Below are 20,944 nucleotides of genomic sequence, written 5' to 3'. Positions count from 1 at the left end.
CTAACTGGGGGACCCAGGGACATCTCTGTCCCTCTTCATAGGTACGTTCGTCCTAAGGGACATTTGGAACTAAGGAAAGGGGCAACCGAATGAATGTGAGGTTTTTAATTTGGGTTTCATGACCGGCTGGAGTTTCTTGAATTTCGGAGCTGATGCCTGGAAGGGGTTTTATTTTTCCCCCCAATTAGTTGCTGGAACTGTCTTGGAATTAACAGGCCTCGGTTGAAATTCCAGCCATGGAAAATAAACAGTCATTTTAGCAAGGATAAGCGTAGACTGGATGGGCAGAGTTGCTTTTAAAAGCATCTTCGGGGCAGAAGTCTTTTTCACAGCGAAGGATCTCAGCGATAGAAGCAGCAGGGACATATTTTGAGTGTGGCAGCATTTAAAGGTGCCTTTTAAGAGAATCAATACATTTCATTAACTTCCATCTGTGCTTTTACTTAGTGTTGTAGCAAAAGCTTTTTTTTTTTTTTATATGAACCTCAGCTGTAAAAGCTGAGGGGGGAAAATCCATTTTCATTTCCTCTTCGGTTTGAAGATTAACCTTTTGATGACTGATTTTTGATGCATTGAAAAGTTGGTGCCTATAATCAAAGTTATTGATAAAGTACAGAGGCAATCAATAAAATTAATATCAGGATTTCATATTGCTTCAAATATGTTTCAGTCTTTGTTCTTAAACTGCAAAGAAATGACAGCATTTGGAAGCCTGGCTGAGTGGAATTGTATTTTTACATGTAATTTTACTTACATGTGTTTCTAGTACCCACATGCATTGATATGTATTATTAAATGCCTCATGCATCTGCCCTATCTGTTTGTATATGGCAGTACAGTTATAAAAGCAAAATTTGTGGGAATCAGGCTACAGAAAAACTCTTGACTGACAATACTGTAAGTGTATACCTCCATGTTTCTATTAAAGGTAAAGGTTCCCCTCGCACATACGTGCTAGTCGTTCCCAACTCTAGGGGACGGTGCTCATCTCCGTTTCAAAGCCAAAGAGCCAGCACTGTCCGAAGACGTCTCCATGGTCATGTGGCCGGCATGACTAAATGCCAAAGGCGCACAGAACGCTGTTACCTTCCCACCAAAGGTGGTCCCTATTTTTCTACTTGTATTTTTTATGTGCTTTCGAACTGCTAGGTTGGCAGAAGCTGGGACAAGGAACGGGAGCTCACCCCGTTACGCGGCACTAGGGATTTGAACCGCTGAACTGCCAACCTTTCAATAGACAAGCTCAGCTTGTTTCTATTGGAGATGAGCTTTTGAAAACCATGGTTGTTTTCAGACTGTGACGTATAGAAAAAAAACTCACAACAAGGAAAAGTCCCTTGTGTAGATGAGAAGGAAAACTTGTTTTGAATTGTAGTTCCATTTTAAAGGCACTATTCCAGGGTGACTTACAAATATAGATACAACATAAACATAATAATAAAAACCATTATACAATAATGGTTAAAATATTGACCTGCACAGAGCAATAAAGTCCATTCAGGGGACTGTTTGAGCGAAAAGTGTTAAGAGTTGACATCCCAAATGAAACTGGTTCCTTGCCTATAGGACTACTGAAGAAAAGGCCCTTAAGAAGCCTGGTTAATGGCATTTAAAGAGTGGTAAATAAGAAAAATGGTAAAGAGAGGGTAGCAGATATAGAGATTATATGCCCAGGTATTTCTGCTTTAGACAATCATTTACTTAAGAGTCTTAGACCTTTTGTAAAAATGAACTGTGGAACAACGCAGTAACGAGAAATTATTTTTAAAAACATTGTTCTACCCTAATTTCCAGCTATCCATTGTGCAATTACATCTTGTAAAGCTTGGTCAGAATGATTTCTGTTGTAAAACTCCACTTCCATCTACTAGCTATTCTACTGTCAGCGACTTTGTATCGCGATTGGTAAAGAGTTTCTAAATTTATGCAGAATAGAAAGAAACAGTTTGGGTAAATAGGAAATCAAATGCGCAAAATTTGTTTCTCGTAAATATAGCGGTTGTCTTTCTTTTGGAGCTGAGCTACCAGTTCCGCAAGAATCACACAAATCTTTCTTTGAGCTGTTAATAAATCTCTGGCTCCTCTAGATTGCTTGTAGGAAATATGTTTTTTTAAAAAAAATTCTTTCCTCCCTCTCCAAGAGGAGTTTCCTTTATGTGGATTACCACATTTCTCCTGGAGAGAGAAGTAACAGCTTTGCTCCACTGTAGATGTGTCAGAATTTTTGCTTTTTAATAAAAAAAAAAAATGTTGAAAAGCATTAAACATTTTATTCTCCTTCATCTGCAGTAAAGTAATCCCAGGAGGATTTGTACAAGGAAGCAGTCAAAAGAAGATGGCCATTTTTTAATGTTAGGAGACATCATAAAATTAGGACCAACTTCATAGTAACAAAATCCTGTTGGTATCTCCTAATCTTTTTGACACATGGGGGGCCCAATCATTCATGGCTGGGTGGAGATTCATTCACGCCTTGGTCTTGCATAATGTCCTCCCTAGTTAGGACAGATCAGCGTTTATTTGCTATGTTAACAAGGATAACAGCCTGTTGACAAGCTGTGGGTTTGGATCCAATAATCAACTAGAGCTTGACCTTATCTGGGAAAGGAAACTTTAAATCAGGGAAGAGCTCTCTGATTTAGAGCACATGCTCTGCATGTGGAAGATAAGGCAAGTCAGCCTCTTAACAGATCCAGATAAGGCTGGAAAACCCAGCCAGTTTGCATAAATTAGGGTTTGCAGTTCTTTAGATGTTGCTGAGTGTTAACTCCAGCAGTCCCGGTCAGTGGAATTGGATGCTTGATAGTGAAATGTCCCTGCATATAGAAAGATTATCAAGTCTTAGTTGCAATAGGCGCCCGTGTAGAAGGACACGGTTTGGCTTGATCAAAAGCAGCTTCCTGTGAGCCTCAGTTTCTGTCCAGCCTGCACATAATGTTGATGTCAGCTTACATAATACATGATGTGCATGAATACAGGTAGTCCTTGACTTATGACTAGTTGCTTAGAGACTGAAGTTACCATGGACTTCCCCCAGGCTACTTACAATCCAGATTTGAAGCTAGCTAGGGTTCTCCCTCTCCCTCTCCCTCTCCCTCTCCCTCTCTCTCTCTCTCTCTCTCTCTCTCTCTCTCTCTCTCCCTCCCTCCCTCCCTCTCCCTCCCTTCCTCCCTCCCTCTCCCTCTCTCCTTCTCTCTCTTTCCCTCCCTCCCTCCACTTCTCTCTTTCTCCCTCCCGCCCTCTCTCTCCTCTTTCCTTCTCTCTCTCCTCTCCCTCTCCTTCTCCCTCCCCATCCCTCTTTCCTTCTCTCTCCTTCTGTTTCTTTCCCTCTCCCTCCCTCTATCCTCTTCCTCTCTCTCCTTCTCTCCCTCTCCCTGTCTCCTTCTCTTTCTCTTTCCCTCCCTCCCTCCCTCCCCCCCCCCTCTCTCACACACACACTTTGGGTGCTTGGTAACCAGTCCCCATTTACAGCCGTTTGTGGCAGCCCATGGTCATATGATTGTGCTTTAATTTTTTTTTTTTAATTTTGCCGAAAACAGGTCATTTAACTGCCCGGTTTTTGCTGGAAACCGGCATTGTGAACAATGGTTTTGCTTACTGATCATGGTATTCGCTTAACAACTTTTGCAAAAGAGATTGCACTGATGACCCGCTTAACCGCTTAGGACTTAGGACCATAATTCCGAGCTCAGTTATGGTTATAAATCAAGTATTACCTGGGGTACACAAATCCCCACATTACTGCATGTCAGAAATGTATAATGGTTAAGGGGGGATTTTGCCTGTGGAAAAGCCTGTTCATTGGTGCATCTGATAGGGCTGCGGTGGAATATCAATTTTATTTAAATTTGGGTGATTGTCTGGTGGCACAGTGGTTAGAATGCACTATATTGCAGGCAAACTTTGCCCATAGCCTTGAGTTCAATCCTGGTGAGGCTCAAGTTTGCCTTCCATCCTTCCGGGGTGGGTAAAATGAGGACCCAGATTGTTGGGGGGCAAGATGCTGACTCTGTAAACCGCTTAGAGAAGGCTGTAAAGCACTGTGAAGCGGTATATAAGTTTAAGTGCTATTGCTATAGATCAGTGTTTCTCAACCTTGGAAGCTTGAAGATGGGTGGACTTCAACTCCCAGATTCTGGGAGTTGAAGTCCACCCATCTTCAAGCTACCAAGGTTGAGAAACACTGCTCTAAAATGAATCTGTAAGTAAAAAGGCACAATGGGTGCTTTGAAGTGGATTTTGGATTAAATGGAATAAAATGATGAATATTATGTAAGATGAATATTACGTTAATAGCAGTGAAACTGAATTTGCTCAATCATCTTGAATGTCTTTGTTTGAGAGATCCTTCTGTTGGAATCGTCCAGGGTGAATTTGATTTAAATCGAGTTGATTTAAATCACAATTTAAATCATGATTTAAATCACTAGTAAAAAGGCTTGATTTAAATCAACTCGATTTAAATCATAATTTTTAAAGAGCAACTGTCATCTCTGCTACTCCTTTGACCCGCTGTTGACTCACCGATAGTCCCAGTGTTGCAGAATATACAGCCTCGTGCTACATAACTAAGCTCCATTTCATGCTGAATAAACTAAATTATTTATGTATCTTAAATAGAAAACTATCTTACGATAGATTTTTACCCCAAAAGTTTTTTATTAAAATAAATTTGATAAAAATCAAAAAAATCCGATTTAAATCAAAAAATCCGATTTAATTCAAAAAAATCCGATTTAAATAAAAAAAATCCGATTTAAATCAAAAACATCTGATTTTTTTGATTTTTTTTAAAAAAAATCATTGATTTTTATCCACCCTGGAATTGTCCATAAGCTTGACATTTCCCCTCATTCTTTTAAAAGTGTGGGGTATGTGCCTGGTTATTCTAGTTTCAAAAAGGCAGGAAAATCTTCTCTGCAGCCCACAAACGATTGCCTGGCTTGCTCCTTTGCACAGGATGGGGTTATCTGCATACTTATTATGTATAATGTGTGCCTTGTGGTGTGACCTTTATTGTCGTTAAGAATGTGATTACAATCTTAGGTTTCCTTAGGCAATTCTTTACTGTCTTTACTGTGATAGCAATATCTGTTTTGCAGTTTGCGTGAAAGCACAACAACACTTCCACAGCCATTGTTCATTGAGCTTTTAATTGAGCTGGATAGTCAGCCATTAAATAGTTCTGCGTGGTAATAAAAAGCCACTTGAATTCTTTTGCTTGTGGAAATGGGAAGCTATATATATATTTTCTCAACCTGAGTTTTAATAGGAAGAGATAATAGTGATAGGCTTCTATGTTGAATGTGATCAAGTACCGTATTTTTCGGACTATAAGACGCACCTGATTATAAGATGCACTTAAATTTAGACAAGGAAAACGACATGTTTTTGGCTTCCCTTTTTCTGGCCCTTTTCCAGTCTTTTTCCAGCCCTTTTCGGGGGTTTTCCTGGCCTGTTTTTGAGGCTTTTTTTTGGCCTGTGTTCGAGGCTTTTTTCGACCCATTTTTTTTGAAAAAACAAGCTGAAAAAAGCTTCTAAAATGGGCTGAAAAAAAGCCCTGAAATGAGCTGAAAAAAGCCCCAAGAGTGGACCGGAAAAGGGGCGAAAATGGGGTGTGCGGAGGCCAAAAAATGGCCAGCAGGTGTGGGGGGCTTTGGCAATATTTGGTCTATAAGACACACAGACATTTTCACCCCCTTTTGGGAGACAAAAAAGTGCATCTTATAGTTTGAAAAATATATATTTGCAGGAAGTAATGAATGGAGGGTGTCTAGTAAAACATGATGTTTGTTCCACAATTTGTAACTTGTTGATGGGGGATTCAAATTATGGCAGTTTTTTTGAGCCCCCGCATTCAGTTAAAGTTTCTGAGTTATCTAGAAAAGCAGCACAGTGCACAACACATCCTGTGATTGGCAAGCATTTAATTGTACCAACTCTGAACAATCTCAGGCTAGGCCTATTTTTCCCTTGGTCAATTGTAACCTGGGCCAAATCAAAAAATATTATAAATCTGCATAAATGGGAATGCAGCTTCACCCAGCTTCAGTTCAATCCCCCTTCAGATTATCAGCTTTCCCCACTCGTAGTACAGGTAGTTCTTGATTTAAAACAGTTCATTTAGTGACGGTTCAAAGTTACAACGTCGCTGAAAAAGTGACTTATGACCGTTTTTCACGCTTACAACCATTGCAGCATCCCCATGGTCATGTGATCCAAATTCAGATGCTTGGCAACTGGTTCAAATTATGACGGTTGCGGTGTCCCGGGGTCATGGGATCCCCTTTTGTGGCCCCCTGACAAGCTAAATCAGTGGAGAAGCCAGATTCACTTAACAACTGGGTTATTAACTTAATGGCTGCAGTGACTCACTGAACAACTGTGGCAAGAAAGGTCGTAAAATGGGGCAAAATTCACTTAACAAATTTATGTATCACTTACAAACATAAACATTGGGCTCAATTGTCGTCATAAGTCAAGGACTACCTGTCCACAGTCTTATCTGGACTAAGCTTCAGTTCGGTTATTCCGTTTAATCCAAAATCCACTTCAAAGCATCCATTTTGCCTTTTTACTTACAGATTCATTTTAGAGCAGTGTTTCTCAACCTTGGTAGCTTGAAGATGGGTGGACTTCAACTCCCAGAATCCCCTAGTGAGGCTGGGGGATTCTGGAAGTTGAAGTCCACCCATCTTCAAGCTACTAAGGTTGAGAAACATTGTTTTAGAGCCATCTGAACATTTGCTTGGCATGCTGACTAGCAAGCTTAACATTCTCCCATTTTGGAAAAAAATAGAAATTTCCACAAACTACTTGATGGAATAGGATATTTATTGCCAGAGAAAGCATCAATCTTTCCATTAAATTCTACTTTGGTTAAATGTTACTACCAATTGCAGGTCCACAGAAAGTAAATCATTCAAACAGGACTAATCCCATCTTTTAATGTTGGTTAGTCTCATGGTAAGTCCTTGGTATCAGTGTGAAATGACCAGTGAGCAGGAGTTACCTTGGGAAGTTAACACACAGGAGGGATTGTAGCCAAAGAATGGATTAGAACTTTTGATCAAAGGGCTAAGACACCATACCAAAAGATCCATCAAAGGCAACCAAAGGGTATGTGAGAATATATCATAAATCAGGAAGACTTGTTGCATTTTGCATTTCTTTATTTCTGTAAGTATTGGATGGACCGTGGTAGCAGGTCTGGGATTTGTTAGAATTGATGGATGCTGGGATTTCTTCTTCTTTTTTTGTTACAAAGCTTTAACCAAATTGAATGCCTTTTAAGCAGTTACACACCATATAAATACAAATTATAATGAGGTTGAAAATTTATATACTCAGTAGGACAGTAGCTCTGGGAGAGACAGAGCCTACAATGGATGGATATACCTTTTCTGCCTGTCTGCCTTCCCACTCATTCTAGATCAGGGATATTCCACCTTGCCCACTGTAAGACCTGTGGACTTCAACTCCCAGTCATTCTGGCTGGGGAATTCTGGGTGTTGAAGTCCACAAGTCTTAAGAGTTTCCCATTTGGATATCTCTTGCCTAGATGATGGAGAATTCTTACCAGAAGCATGATTGAATAAAGCATTTTGGGAGACCATTTAAATTGATTGATTTCTCCTACACAGTATCATGTATATACACTTATATTAAAATATATGTCAAGGCTCCGACGAATGAACCCAATCAAATCAGAACTCTGAGACTTGGCTACTTCCCAAAGGTCTTATTTAATGAGTACATCATATTGGCACAGCTTCAATGGAAAACCAAATCTAAATCTTTCCTGCGGTTTCAGTATAATTAAACTAGGAAATAACCCCATCCCCAAGTGTCACAGATCATGTTGGCCAATTGGGTTAATTGGTGGGCTCTTCAGGCACTCCTTCCCCAATCTTATCTATTGCCGGTAGAGATGACCTTGGTTCTCATGAGAAATCTCTTTGTTGTGTCTAGTAATGCATTCCAACCTCCCTCCCCCCCACCCCTTTCCCCTCTGTGTGGCAACTGAGTAACAGAAAGATGGTTGCGGCCTGGTTCAGTTCAGAGTTGACAATATATACATATACAGTAGATCACTGCTTCTCCCCAACTTTACAAACCCAAGATCAGCGAGAGCAACCTACTTCAATTAATCTTTCTTTAATGAACAGTGATCATCATCATTTTAGCCATTATCTATCCACTGCAGGATGAATGCCTCTTCCACATCTTTCCATGGTCCTGAGCTTTCTTTTGCCAATTGGGCCTGCAGTACTGTATATTGGCATCTGGAAATGTTTTATTATTTAATCTTTAAAGATGATTAAGGTGTCTAGATAGAAGATTGCCTTAAGTAGTGATGGATCGTGGAACTGTTTCTATGAAACTAGTACTAAAAACCTCCGCCGACTAGGAATTTTAAGTTCTAAAACTTACTTGAATGGTATTGGCTTTTTAAGAAGTTTGGTGTTCCAAGATGCACGTTATTGGATTGATATCAGAATATAGAATGTTTTTAATCCTTTGAGCCAAAACAAAAACAAAAACAACCAGCCCACATTATAATAGTTGTTTCGTTGATAGAAAATGCATTTTGAAGCAAGTTGTGTTTAAATCTTCTACTTTTTATATGTTTGGCTTATCTTTGTTAACTGACCTAGTCTCTCTGTATCTCTCTTTCTCCTCCCACCCACCCACCCCTCCGCCCGGAATAGCTTTCACTCCCCGAGGAACAGAATGAAGTAACAAGAAATGGCTGTGAGTCCAAGGAGCTTGTCTACCTGGTACAAATCTCTTGTCAGGTAAATAATATGACCCTTCTTCCCTTGATTTTATGAAAATGCATGAGCTGAATGATACTTGGGGGATTCTTTTTCTCCCACGTTTCCCACTGTTTATAATACATGAAGATAATATTGGGCTTCAGGAAACACCTGAGCAACTACTAAATTGGATCCATTTATCCTGGAATCACTTACGTATGTTTGTTGTGTGGGAAGCCACCCTCTCCCAGAAGAATGAAATGTTTTAGGAAATATTAAAAAGGCAGAATATTATATTTCCCCTAAAAGAGAAATAGAAATCTTAAGGGAGACAGAAACTCAGCCCCAGCTCCCGGCCCCCAGCAGATGTTTGGTGCCCATTAAGAAGGACTGGGCCAACCTATCTACAAGACAAAAGACCTTCAGCCTCAGGGTGATGGGATTAGCCTTCACTCAAGATCCAAACCAGGACAATGCCATTAAGCCACAATAGAACCCTTTCATCAGAACACAAGCCTCTTCATTACATCATCACCCTCCCAGCTTCAACCAAACCTGGGAGCTCAGACAAATTCAGCTATGACCTCTGCATAGCCCCATGGGAGTCTGACAGCAACCAATAGAATACATGCTCTTGCCACAGGAACTGGAAGCTCAAGTGCAAAGCCCAAAAGAAGTTATAAAAACCCCTCACTCTCAACTCCATATGATCAGCTGCACCAGAACCATGTGCTTGGTGGTTCTGTTGATCATTAAACTATCTTTACAATCAGCCTCCATGTTTCCGGTGTCTTTCCTCCCACTTGGAACTGAACCAGATGGATATTTCTTCTAACAGCTGGATACAATGAGAAACTTAATTACATTAAGGAGTATCCAGGAAGTGATGGTTCAGGCTTTACTCAAAATGTTTCTGCCACCCATGTTAACATATTAATAACCTGCACTATACGTGTTGAATACGTGATCACCACGTATGACCTTGCCAGCCAGCTTCCGACAAAGTCAACAGTGGAAGCCCGATTCATTTAACACCCATATGATTCACTTCACAGCCGTGGCAAAAAAATAAATAAATGTAAAATTGGGCGTGACTCACTTAACAATCACCTTGTTTAACAACAGAAATGCTGGCCACAAACTGTGTTAGTAAGTCGAGGAATAACTGTAGTTAGGCACAGCTCCCATATTCAGAAAGGACAACAAAGCCATTACTTGAGAGGGGGAGGAGGGTAGGTGGGTTTTATGATAAAACGATGCTAAAACCTCAAAGGACTTTAATTGCAACCTTAAACATGTATGTTTTTCACAGTTCATGCTGGAAGCAGAAAACAGCTTTAGAGGTTTAGAATTTTAATCTTTGTACTGCAGGGCAGAGAATTAAAGAATTTGTGCTAGGTTGTGGATTTCAGCTAAAATATTCTGCATATCCCTGAGCTCAGGCACTGAGATATACCTAGTGGTTAATCATAACAAGTCTTCTGAACTGTATTTCCAATTACAGAATATTTTTCCACCTTCTTTTTCATCTACCAGAGTCTGACAGTTTTGGGGGTTTTTTTGTCCATCTCATCCTCTTAACACTTTTATTGCTATGAAATTTTATCTGTTGTTTTTTTTTTAAAGACTTTCTAGAGAGTGTTTTAAGCTCTACAGATTTTAACAGAAAGATTGTTTTAACAGTTTTAGGTGATTAATCGTGGTGTTCTTCATCTATCTTGAATTTTATTTGTGTTTTTGTTATTTACAATCCCGGCAGTTATCAGTAACAAATACACATAATATGCATTATTGACCACACCTGGAATACTGTATCCAGTTTTGGTCACCACATTACAAAAAATACGTTGAGACTTTGGAAAAAGTGCAGAGAAGAGCAGCTAGGATGATTGAAAGCGTGGAGACTAAACCGTATGAAGAACAGTTGTAGGAACTGGATATGGCTAGTCTAGAGAAAAGAAGGACTGGGGGGGACATGATAACAGTATTCCAGTATTTAAGGGGCTGCCACAAAGAAGGGGGGGGGGTCCAACATATTTTCCAAAGCACCAAAAGGCAAGACAAGAAACAATGGCTGGAAACTAATCAAGGAGAGAAGCAACCTGGAATTAAGGAGAAACTTCCTAACAGTGAGAACAATTAATCAGTAGAACGTCTGGCCTTCAGAGGTTTTAGGTGATTCATCACTGGAGGTTTTTAAGAAGAAACTAGACAGCCACTTATCTGAAATGGTATAGGTCCATGATGGTGAACCTATGGCACATGTGCCACAGGTGGCACGCGGATCCATATCTGTGAGTGTTGCCCTAGCTAAGTTCCAGCGTGCATGCGCATGCTGGCCATCTGATTTTCGGGCCTTCCGGGCCCACTGGAAGTTGGGAAATGGGCCATTTCTGGCCTCCGGAGGGCCTCCGGGAGTGTGGGAAAGGCTGTTTTTGCCCTTCCCAAGCTCCTAGAAAGCCTCTGGAGCCTGGGGAGGACGAAAAACAGGCCTACCTGGCCCACCATGCCATCGCGTACCAAAAGTGGGCGGAGCGCAGAGAGATCGCGTGCACATAAAATTATGGGTGTGGGCACACACGCATGTGACCCCCCCGCACTCCCCCTGCTTTTGGCACTTGATGGCAAAAAGGTTAGCCATCACTGGTATAAATTCTCCTGCTTGAGCAGAGAGTTGGATTAGAAGACCTCCAAGGTCCCTTCCAGCTCTATTCTGATTGATTGATTGATTGATTGATTGATTGACTTCACTTGTGTCAAACTTAAATATTGCCTGTCCCCAGGTACATCTTTCCAAGCACCCAGCAAATTTGATCAGTTACAGCACACCTCCTCTTTTAGGAGGAAAAATCTGTGTGTATTCAGTGCCCCTTTGCTAGGGCCTTATGTCACTTTGGTCTTGAACAAATGTTGTTGTTCCTAATAGAGACAAATGTTGACATTCCCCAGTCAACGTGCATGCTGCTTTTGAAACAGTAATCTACACGAGGCAAAGAAGGCCATGGCTTTCCACAAAGAGGAAATCAACATGGCTCTTGAACATAAAGAAAAGTCTTGGGCTTGTTACCATTATTTATAAAATCTGAAAAACCAAATGTGCCAGTGGAAGACGGTCATTGGTTAAATTGGATCCAGAAATTAGCTTATTAGTTTGGCATCTATCCATGTACTTTTCAAAGACCTGGGCTGCTTAGAAGCAATTTGTTGCAAATAAGAGGAGCATTGTAGAAAGCCAAAGAAATGAGTCATTCTAGCAATAGCCCGTTTGAAACTTCTGGACTGGAAAATCTGTTTCTTTCCCTTCACTGAGTAGCTCGCCGAATGCACGTCAATTTATCAACTTTGTAAGCAGATAAGTAGACTTTAAAAAAAGAAAATATCACGGCTTTCATACACTCTCCCTTTAACATGGCCTACTTGAAATTCTCTGACTTTTAGTCTTACTAAATATCTGTGATCCAGAAACATCTTTTTTTTGGAGGGTGAGGAGAGAGTTTGTAATGCGTTTACCTCTTTTTTTTCCTTCCTTCTTTCTTCATGTTAACATGCTATTTTAAAGTTATCAGTTGCTTGAAACAAAAATGAGAAGGACTTTTGACTAACACGACAATGTTGTTTTCCCACTCAACCACCTAAGATTAGGTATGAGTGAGAAATTCTACCCCTTTTCCTGTTTTTCCTGTGTATCATCTCATTCTATCACAAGGGCCCTAGGGATAAACTAGTGAGAAGTCCTTTAATCGTCATCTCCTTCTCCTCCTCCTCCTCCTCCTCTTCCACCACCACCACCACCACCACAACAAATGATAAAAAGCAAATGTTCAGGCTTTGCATTGGGGGATTAAATTGGATTGGAAAATGGTATAGTATGTAATTGCATATTGAAAACTGGGAAAAATAGTTTGCTGGGAGAGAATAGGAATGAAATACCATGTTTTCCCAAAAATAAGACCCTGTCATATATTGTTTTGAACTCCGAAATAAGCGCTTGGCCTTATTTTCAGGGAGGTCTTATTATTTTGGGGCAGGTGGAGGAAACCAGAGGAAATGGCAGGGACCGGCTGTGCATGCATTTAAATATTTTTTGGGAGGGCTTATTTTCAGGGGGGGGCTTATTTTAGTGCATGCTCTCAAAAGCCCGATTGGGCTTATTATCAGGGGATGTCTTATTTTAGGGGAAACAGGGTAGCTAAGAGGTAAATTTTGGATTAATCCATTAGATAACCAATTTTGCCATGTTGGTTATTTCTCCTGTTGTCCCGATAGAGTACAACCCGTTTTCTCAACCGGGAGAATTCCGCGGCATACAAAAATGGACAAAACACTTCTAGCATGTCCGTCATTTGTCTCTCGTGTCTTTTATACCTTCTGTGCAGCGGCTACACATTGAAAAGCCTTTCTGTTTTTTTTTTTTTTTTTAGCTGAGCTAAAACTTCAGGTCAGGGCCTGCTTGTTAGATTTTACTTTCCTTGTTTTCAGCAGACTGAACAATGTTTTAGCTTTGGTAATTGCAGCCATTTGTCCCAGCTTGGTTTTTCTCTCCCTTTGAGCCTGAAGAGATGTCAGGCAGTTCTGTTGAGAGACTGGACAAAAGGCCAGCAATTAGAGTTTCAGTGAGTGATGTACCTTGGCAGCTCTTTCTGTTTATCATGGAGCAAGGTGCTGTTTAACTGTGAATCTGGAGAGAGAGGTTATACCTAACTGAATACCCCCAGAACATAATACGGTAGGTGTGAAAGTCAAAAGCAAAGTCTTCCATCTTGGACTCCTAGTAACTGCATGAATGTGCCCAGGTTGTTGGTTTTGAGTCAGGACAGAGGTAGTTCACTATTGCTTTCTTCTTGGCAGTAGCTGTAAACGAACTCAAAATCGGTTTCCAGCTTTATTCTCCTCTTCCATCCATGGGATATTAGATGTAAATAAGCCCCAGTCCCCAAGACGGTTGTTTCGTGTGAAGCTTCTTCCTTTCAAGTCTTTAAAGGAGGCCCATCTTCATAAATTCATAAATTATTCCTTCAATGTTCATGAGGAGCTAACTGGCTGTGGTTGAAAAAAATGGCACACACTTTATGGATGTGGTTAGGTTTGCAACTGTCAGATGGGGAAAGACCAGGTCCACACATGAAGGTCCAATTAAACTGATCATGCCTATGCACAGGCATCTTCTCAACTAACGGTTAGCACTTGCTTGGATTTAGATAAAGGTCCGTAGGATTCAAAGGAGGTTGGACTGCACTTGTGGCTACGTAGGGATTCTAGGCTGATCCCTGTTTTAACTCCGCCCCCAGTTTCTGCTACACCGTCACCTACAGTGACCAACTATTTCCGTCTAAAGACTTTCTACTATTTGATATTAGGTCACATTTTCATCCAGAGGTGCTTTTTGAATACATTTGAGCCATGATTGCTAGAATTGCTAACATGGTCTTTTGTATGACAATTCTCGGCTTAAGTTAACCTGGAGAATACCACCCTAGGAGAAGCTGTATTTAAATTATGGAAGTGCTGAGAGGTGTCAATCCAGATAGTTCTCAGTTACAGGTTTTAGTGCACCATCCATGGTAACATGGAGGAGTTATCAGTTTCTTACGGTTTCTTTAGCACTAAACAGAAAGTTTTCAATGGTAGGTATGAAAAGAGCCTTGATAGTACAGGGGTTTAGTGCACCCTGTTATTAACACAGCTGCCTGCAATTTCTGCTGGTTCGAATCTCTCCAAGGCTCAAGGTTGACTCAGCCTTCCATCCTTTCTAAGGTAGGTGAAATGAGGACCCAGTTTGTGGGGGCAATAAGCTGACTTTGTATAAAAATATACAAAAGAATGAAGGCTATTGCTTAATGCATTGTAAGCCACCCTGAGTCTCCGGAGAAGGGCGGCATATAAATCAAATTTAAAAAAAAAAAAAAAAAGATCCTGTCTCAGATTTTTCCAGAGGAGTCTTCATATTGTGATTAAAACTTTTTCTCACCCACAGAAAGTCATCCCAATGCTATTGCTTATAAAGAACAGGAAAGCTTTGCTGATTAATACTACGTGGAGTATTCTGAATGCTGCATACCTATTAGTCAGAAATGTTCTATTACTGTATCTTTTTTGAGTAACCTTGAGTAACCTGCTTACCACTCTGAAACAGTCATGCTCTTAGTCAAATAAATTTATCGGCACTGAGGAATTCTAAATAATTTCAGGACATCTAGATGGAAGATGCTATTAAACCAGTAAGTAACACACTTAACTGGAGATGCTGTCATCAAGAGGGGAGAAAACAGTTCATTATATTGGTCGATGGATTCACAGCCCCATCTACAAAAGAGATACAAATCCATTTCCTTAGCAGTTTTCATTGTTTGGCTGTTCAGTATTTCAGATACTGTGCCGCTAAAAAAATGCTGCCTGCTATAGATTTATGTTTGGGTGTTGCACTCAATATTCTTATACCAGAATTGCCAGCACTTATCTCCAGTCTCCTTCCCTCCCTCCCTGACCTATTGTACTTATATGTTTTACATGGAAGTGTGACTGATAGCAAATTGTTTAAATTAGAAGTTTGTAAAGAGAGACTGGAATGTAATAAAGTGTTGAAAGCAGCAAATCTCTTTTCAAATAGCCAGAGTCTTAAGCTGTATATTTTTCATCCTGCCATTCAGAAGGAGATTTAATCAAGAGAAATAGCCGAGCACTACAATTTTGAATGCTAGAAACCCCTTATTATTCTTCGGTTATCTGTTTATGTGCTCTTTTTCCTTTTTCACACTTCTTAATCATAATGTGCCTCGGCAAACATATTATTCAGATACTTATCTGCAATTGAATGTACTTCCAAAGGTTTTGCTTGAAAAATTAACATGGGGAAAGAAGGCATCCATATTCAGGAGTGGAATAAATGCATTAGTAAAATACATCTACCTAAGAGACTTCGTGAAGTACTTTGTCATAGTTATTGCCGGTGTTAAATTGTTTTTCCTGATTTGTTTGTTTGCTTTTTGGCTGTCTATTCCGTTTGATATGATTTGGAAGTGTTTGAATTCAAAAGCTTTTTATGGTAGCATTTGAGTTTTCAAGAGAGATCGTCTGTTGGAGATTACATCTCCCCCCAAACTATTGTTGATCAAGCTGATCCTCATATTTCAGATGCAGAATAGTTTCTTCAACTGTCATTAACATTTTAATTCTCATCTCAGAAACTCCAAGGAATAGGGTGCTTGCCGCGTATTATTTTGGTGTCCTTTGTGGCCCTGTTGCCATAGAGTTTGAATAACTCCTGAATTGCCAATTTCAGTTCTAATATCTCAGCATTCCAAGATATTTTTAACTAACTGGCTTACATTTTTCTTTCTATTGAAAATCGGTACTGGAATTTATTTAATTTGACATATTAAGGCTGCCCAATTTATATTCTAATATCAATATCATCATCGTCATCATCATCATCATCATCATCATCATCATCATCATCATCAATCAATCATCATATATGAGCCAGCAGTGTGCAGCAGCTGCCAAAAAAGCCAACACAGTTCTAGGCTGCATAAACAGAGGGATGGACTCAAGATCACATGAAGTATTAATACCACTTTATAATGCCTTGGTAAGGCCACACTTGGAATCCTGCATCCAGTTTTGGTCTCCACGATGTAAAAAAGATGTTGAGACTCTAGAAAGAGTGCAGAGAAGAGCAACAAAGATGACTAGGGGACTGGAGGCCAAAACATATGAAGAATGGTTGCAGGAACTGGGTATGTCTAGTCTGATGAAAAGAAAGACTAGGGGTGACAGGATAGCAGTGTTCCAGTATCTCAGAGGCTGCCACAAAAAGAGGGAGCTAAGTTATTCTCCAAAGCACCTGAGGGTAGGACAAGAAGCAATGGGTGGAAACTAATCAAGGAGAGAAGAGAAGCAACTTAGAATTAAGGAGAAATTTCCTGACAGTTAGAACAATTAATCAGTGGAACAACTTGCTCCAACACTGGAAGATTTAAGAAGATGTTGGATAACTATTTGTCTGAAGTGGTGTAGGGTTTCCTGCCTAAGCAGGGGGTTGGACTAGAAGACCTCCAAGGTCCCTTCCAACTCTGCTATTCTATTCTATCATCCTAGACATTGTCCATCCACTGTAGGATGAAGGCCTCTTCTGTATGTTTCCAACCAATACAGTCTTCAGCTTTCCTTTGCCAGTTGGAACCACAATACTTGCTGATGTCGTCAATCCATCTTGTTTTAGGTCTCTTTTGTGGATGCTTTTTATCAAGTGGAATCCATTCCATGACTGTCTTGGAGTCACCCACCTGCCATCAGTTCTTCTTGCTATGTGACCATGGCCATTTCCATTTCAATTCTTTTGCTCTTTTGATAGCATCCTATATTTTCGATTGCTCTCTAATCCACATGCAGGTCTTTCTATCTTGTCTTGTGATGCCGAGCATGTATCTTTCCAAGGCTCTTTGCAACACTCGTAGCTTTTGTATTGATTGTGAGGTTAGTGTCCATGTTTCTCTGGCATATGTTAGCACAGATAGCACACCCTGATTGAAAACTTTTCTCTTCAGGCATACTGGGAGGTTGTCCTTGAAAATTACACTTGCCATTCTAATACATTGGTGTTCATTCAAAATACTATATTATACAGTGACTTAAGGAATTTTAATTAGAGGTTGAAACTGATTAACAAAGCCTGGTTGAGTGAAAACATGATTATATGTGGAATGGTGATAATAAATAATCAGGTGCACAGAGTCCTTGCGAATTTGTGAATGAATGAATTAAATGACACCATAGTTTTTTTTGTTTTCCTGTCTGCAGGGCAAGAGCTGGATTGTGAAGAGGAGTTACGAAGATTTTAGAGTGCTTGATAAACATCTTCACCTATGTATTTATGATCGACGCTTTTCTCAGCTCTCAGAGCTACCCCGTTCGGATGCCCTGAAGGATAATCCGGAGGTAAAACAGTGAAGTGTTATTACTAGCTGAGAAGTTCTAGTTGTGGAATAATATTTTTGGAGGGGAGGTATCTCTGAGGTTTTCATGTAATTATTTATTGATATCTTGCCTTTATTATCTGTTACAAAAAACTCAAGGCAGCAAACATACTTAATACTCCTTTGTTTCCTATTTTTTCCACAACAACAACCATGGAGAAGAGGGGTTGGGCTAGAAAAGAGTGACTGACCCAAAAGTCACCCAGCCAGTTTTAATGCCTAAGATGCAACTAGAACTCACTCTCTCCTGAACCAGTCTCCTCACTGGTTTTAGCCTAGTGCCTCTAAATTCTATAGAGAGACATACACAGTATATCACAGAAGTGAGTACATCCCCTCCCATTTTGTAAATATTTAAGTATATCTTTTCATGTGACAACACTGACGAAATGACACTTGGCTACAATGTAAAGTAGTAAGTATACAGCTTGTACAATGGTGTAAATGTGCTGTCCCCTCAAAATAACACAACACACAGCCATTAATGTCTAAACTGCTGGCAACAAAAATGAGTACACACCTAAGTGATAATGTCCAAATGGGGCCCAAAGTGTCAATATTTTGTATGGTCAGCATTATTTTCCAGCACTGCCTTAACCCTCTTGGGCATAGAGCTCACTAGAGCTTCACAGGTTGCCATTGGAGTCCTCTTCCACTCCTCCATGACGACGTCACGGAGCTGGTGGATGTTAGAGACCTTGCGCACCTCCACCTTCCGTTTCAGGATGCTGTGGGACTTCTGTGATATACTATATCTATATCTATGTCTATATCATCTATATATATTGTCTATCTATCTACACAGAGAGAGAGGGAGGGAGGAAGGGGAAGGGTGGGAAAGAGGGAGGGGGAAGGAGAGAGAGAGGGAGAGATTGCTTCAGTTATATCCCCTAATATACTGGATGCCCTGCATCAGTAGAATTATCACACTTTTCCCCTCATCCTTTGCAGCTTGTTACCCAGATGCTGATGGCTTACCTGTGCCGACTCTCAGCCATTGCTGGCAACAAGATAAATTGCGGTCCTGCTCTCACATGGATGGAGGTACAAGAGCCCGCTTCACCTTCTCCACAATTCATCAAATGCTTTGTGTCTACCAGTCTGCCAGCAGCACATTGAATGGAAAGAGGGAAGGTTTCTAAATTAGAAAATGCCAGTCAGGCCCTCTGCTCTTAGGCTACCCAAGATAAAAGCAGGAACACATCCTCGTCCTTAATTATATAGATCCTCCTGAATCAAGCCACTGACAAAAAAGTCATCTTCATTGAGATTATGGCCCATATAGGCTACCATGCTGGTCAAGTGTATGTTGGTAGATACACTCAGTCTGCCACTGAGAGCGAGCAGCTGAAATTCTCAAAGGCAGCCCCGTGGCACAACGCCTTGCAGTAGTCTAGGCGAGGAGTAATTAGGCCATGAGTCACTTAGCCAGGGCCTCAAATTCCAGGTAGGGCTGCATCTGGCACTCGGCTGGACAACTCTGCTCCCTCCCAACCCCTGATTTCCCACCTGTCCATGTAGTAGTAGCTACGAGTCCAAGATGTCTTACAGTTCACAGACCTACTCTTTGATGGATAGTTGCCATCAAGAGGCCATCCTGGAAATGTCAGAAACCTTTCCCTACCATCCAGCCAAGAGCTGAAGAAGCATCTTTGGATGAGAAACGAAACATCTTAAAAGAAAAACCAGAAAGTCCAGCCGCCACTTGAAAAAGCACCTTTGGGCCTGTAGTGAACAGCTAACTTCATCTTGCAGGGGTTCAGCTATAGGTTGTGTAAACCTTCATGTCCCCTAGAACCAAGTCAAGAAGTTGATAGCACCTCTTGCACAGTTTAGGAGAGCAGTGGATAATGTATCGATGATATAGCTATGCAAACTAATCATGGCCTCCCCCAGAGGCTTAAGATATTAAGGGGTCTTCCAGGTAGGAGAGGCCAGCTCAAATGATCTCTCCTACTACTACTCAAGGGCTAACTGGAACTGCCCTCCCAAGGAAGTAGTGGAACCCCTATAAAATAGAACTCTACTTTCTGCAGAAGTTGGTTGTACTGCCCAGTCAGTGGTGGGATTCAAATTTTTTTACTACCGGTTCTGTGGGTGTGGCTTGGTGGGAATGGCAGGGGAAGGATACTGCAAAATCTCCATTTCCACCCCACTCCAGGTGAAGGATACTGTAAAATATACATTTCCTCCCCACCCCACTAACCTGCTTTCCAGCTCCGTTCTCCTGTGCAGGGCAACAAAAGAAGACCCAGCCGATCAGCTGGGACTCCGATCAGCTGGGACTCGGGAAGCAACCAATAGATCGGGGATGGGGCCAGTCAGAGGTGGTATTTGCCAGTTCTCCGAACTACTCAAAAAATTTCAGGTACCAGTTCGCTAGCACCGGCTGAATACCATCTCTGTGCCCATTGCATATTTTGTACCACAGTGCCCGTAGACTCCTTTTGCACTTTTTTTCAGCTGGCAGCTCTGTTTACCTCGGCTTTCTTTACAAATCAACATGAAATCCTCCTCTGTAAATTTGTTAATAAAAATAAATTTGCTCAACGCTGCGCGTTCTTGGCTTTCTCACCGTCTACCTTGCGTTGCAGATTGATAACAAGGGGAATCGCCTCCTAGTTCATGAGGAGTCGTCCATTAATGTTCCTGCTATTGCAGCTGCTCACGTTATCAAGAGATACATTGCCCAGGCAGCAGATGAACTCTCCTTTGAGGTAAATAACGGGAGGATCAATCTATAATTATTTCAGTGCATGCCCAGAGAAAGTCAATGTTGTGTTAACGTTTTCTTCAACTGGCCAAAGACATTTTTAAAGGACCTCTGATAGCTTTCCATGTTGCTTGTGTAACAGTACATTTTCTTATTATATAGATAATATATAAAGTATAATATAAAATATACATTACATAAAATATATGTAATATATAAAATATAAAATGTACAGCACAGTACAATACTATGTTGTTAATTTGGTAAAATAAATTTGTCATTCTACACTTAATTTTAAGAACGAAGACAGAGAAACTAATAGACAAGTATCTATGGAGATTCTCAGTCATCCAGGTCATGATTGTCCCAAAGGTGCTTTTTATTTTTTTCCCAAGAGGCAACTGGACTTTCTAGTTTTTCTTTGAAGCTTCTTGGATGAGAAGTCAAAGGTCTTCAAAGAAAAACCAGAAAGTCTAGTTGCTGCTTGAAAAACAACA

General features: G+C 40.6%; 1 protein-coding gene across 1 annotated transcript in view; it reads left to right on the top strand.

Moving 5' to 3' along the window:
• ARHGAP32 (Rho GTPase activating protein 32) overlaps positions 1-20,944 on the top strand; it is a 130,381-nt gene that overhangs the window by 37,385 nt on the left and 72,052 nt on the right. The window contains exons 4-7 of the mRNA XM_070952202.1: positions 8,712-8,798; positions 17,559-17,696; positions 18,686-18,778; positions 20,329-20,451. Coding sequence (XP_070808303.1) covers positions 8,712-8,798; positions 17,559-17,696; positions 18,686-18,778; positions 20,329-20,451 — 441 coding nt within the window. The remainder of the gene's footprint in view (positions 1-8,711; positions 8,799-17,558; positions 17,697-18,685; positions 18,779-20,328; positions 20,452-20,944) is intronic.

Source organism: Pituophis catenifer, unplaced genomic scaffold (assembly GCF_029215685.1).
Source record: "Pituophis catenifer annectens isolate HBS135680 unplaced genomic scaffold, rPitCat1.0.hap2 SCAF_12, whole genome shotgun sequence".
NCBI classification, from domain to species: Eukaryota; Metazoa; Chordata; class Lepidosauria; order Squamata; family Colubridae; genus Pituophis; species Pituophis catenifer.
Note: the sequence above shows the minus strand (reverse complement) of the source record. Positions and strands in the feature narration are given on the sequence as shown.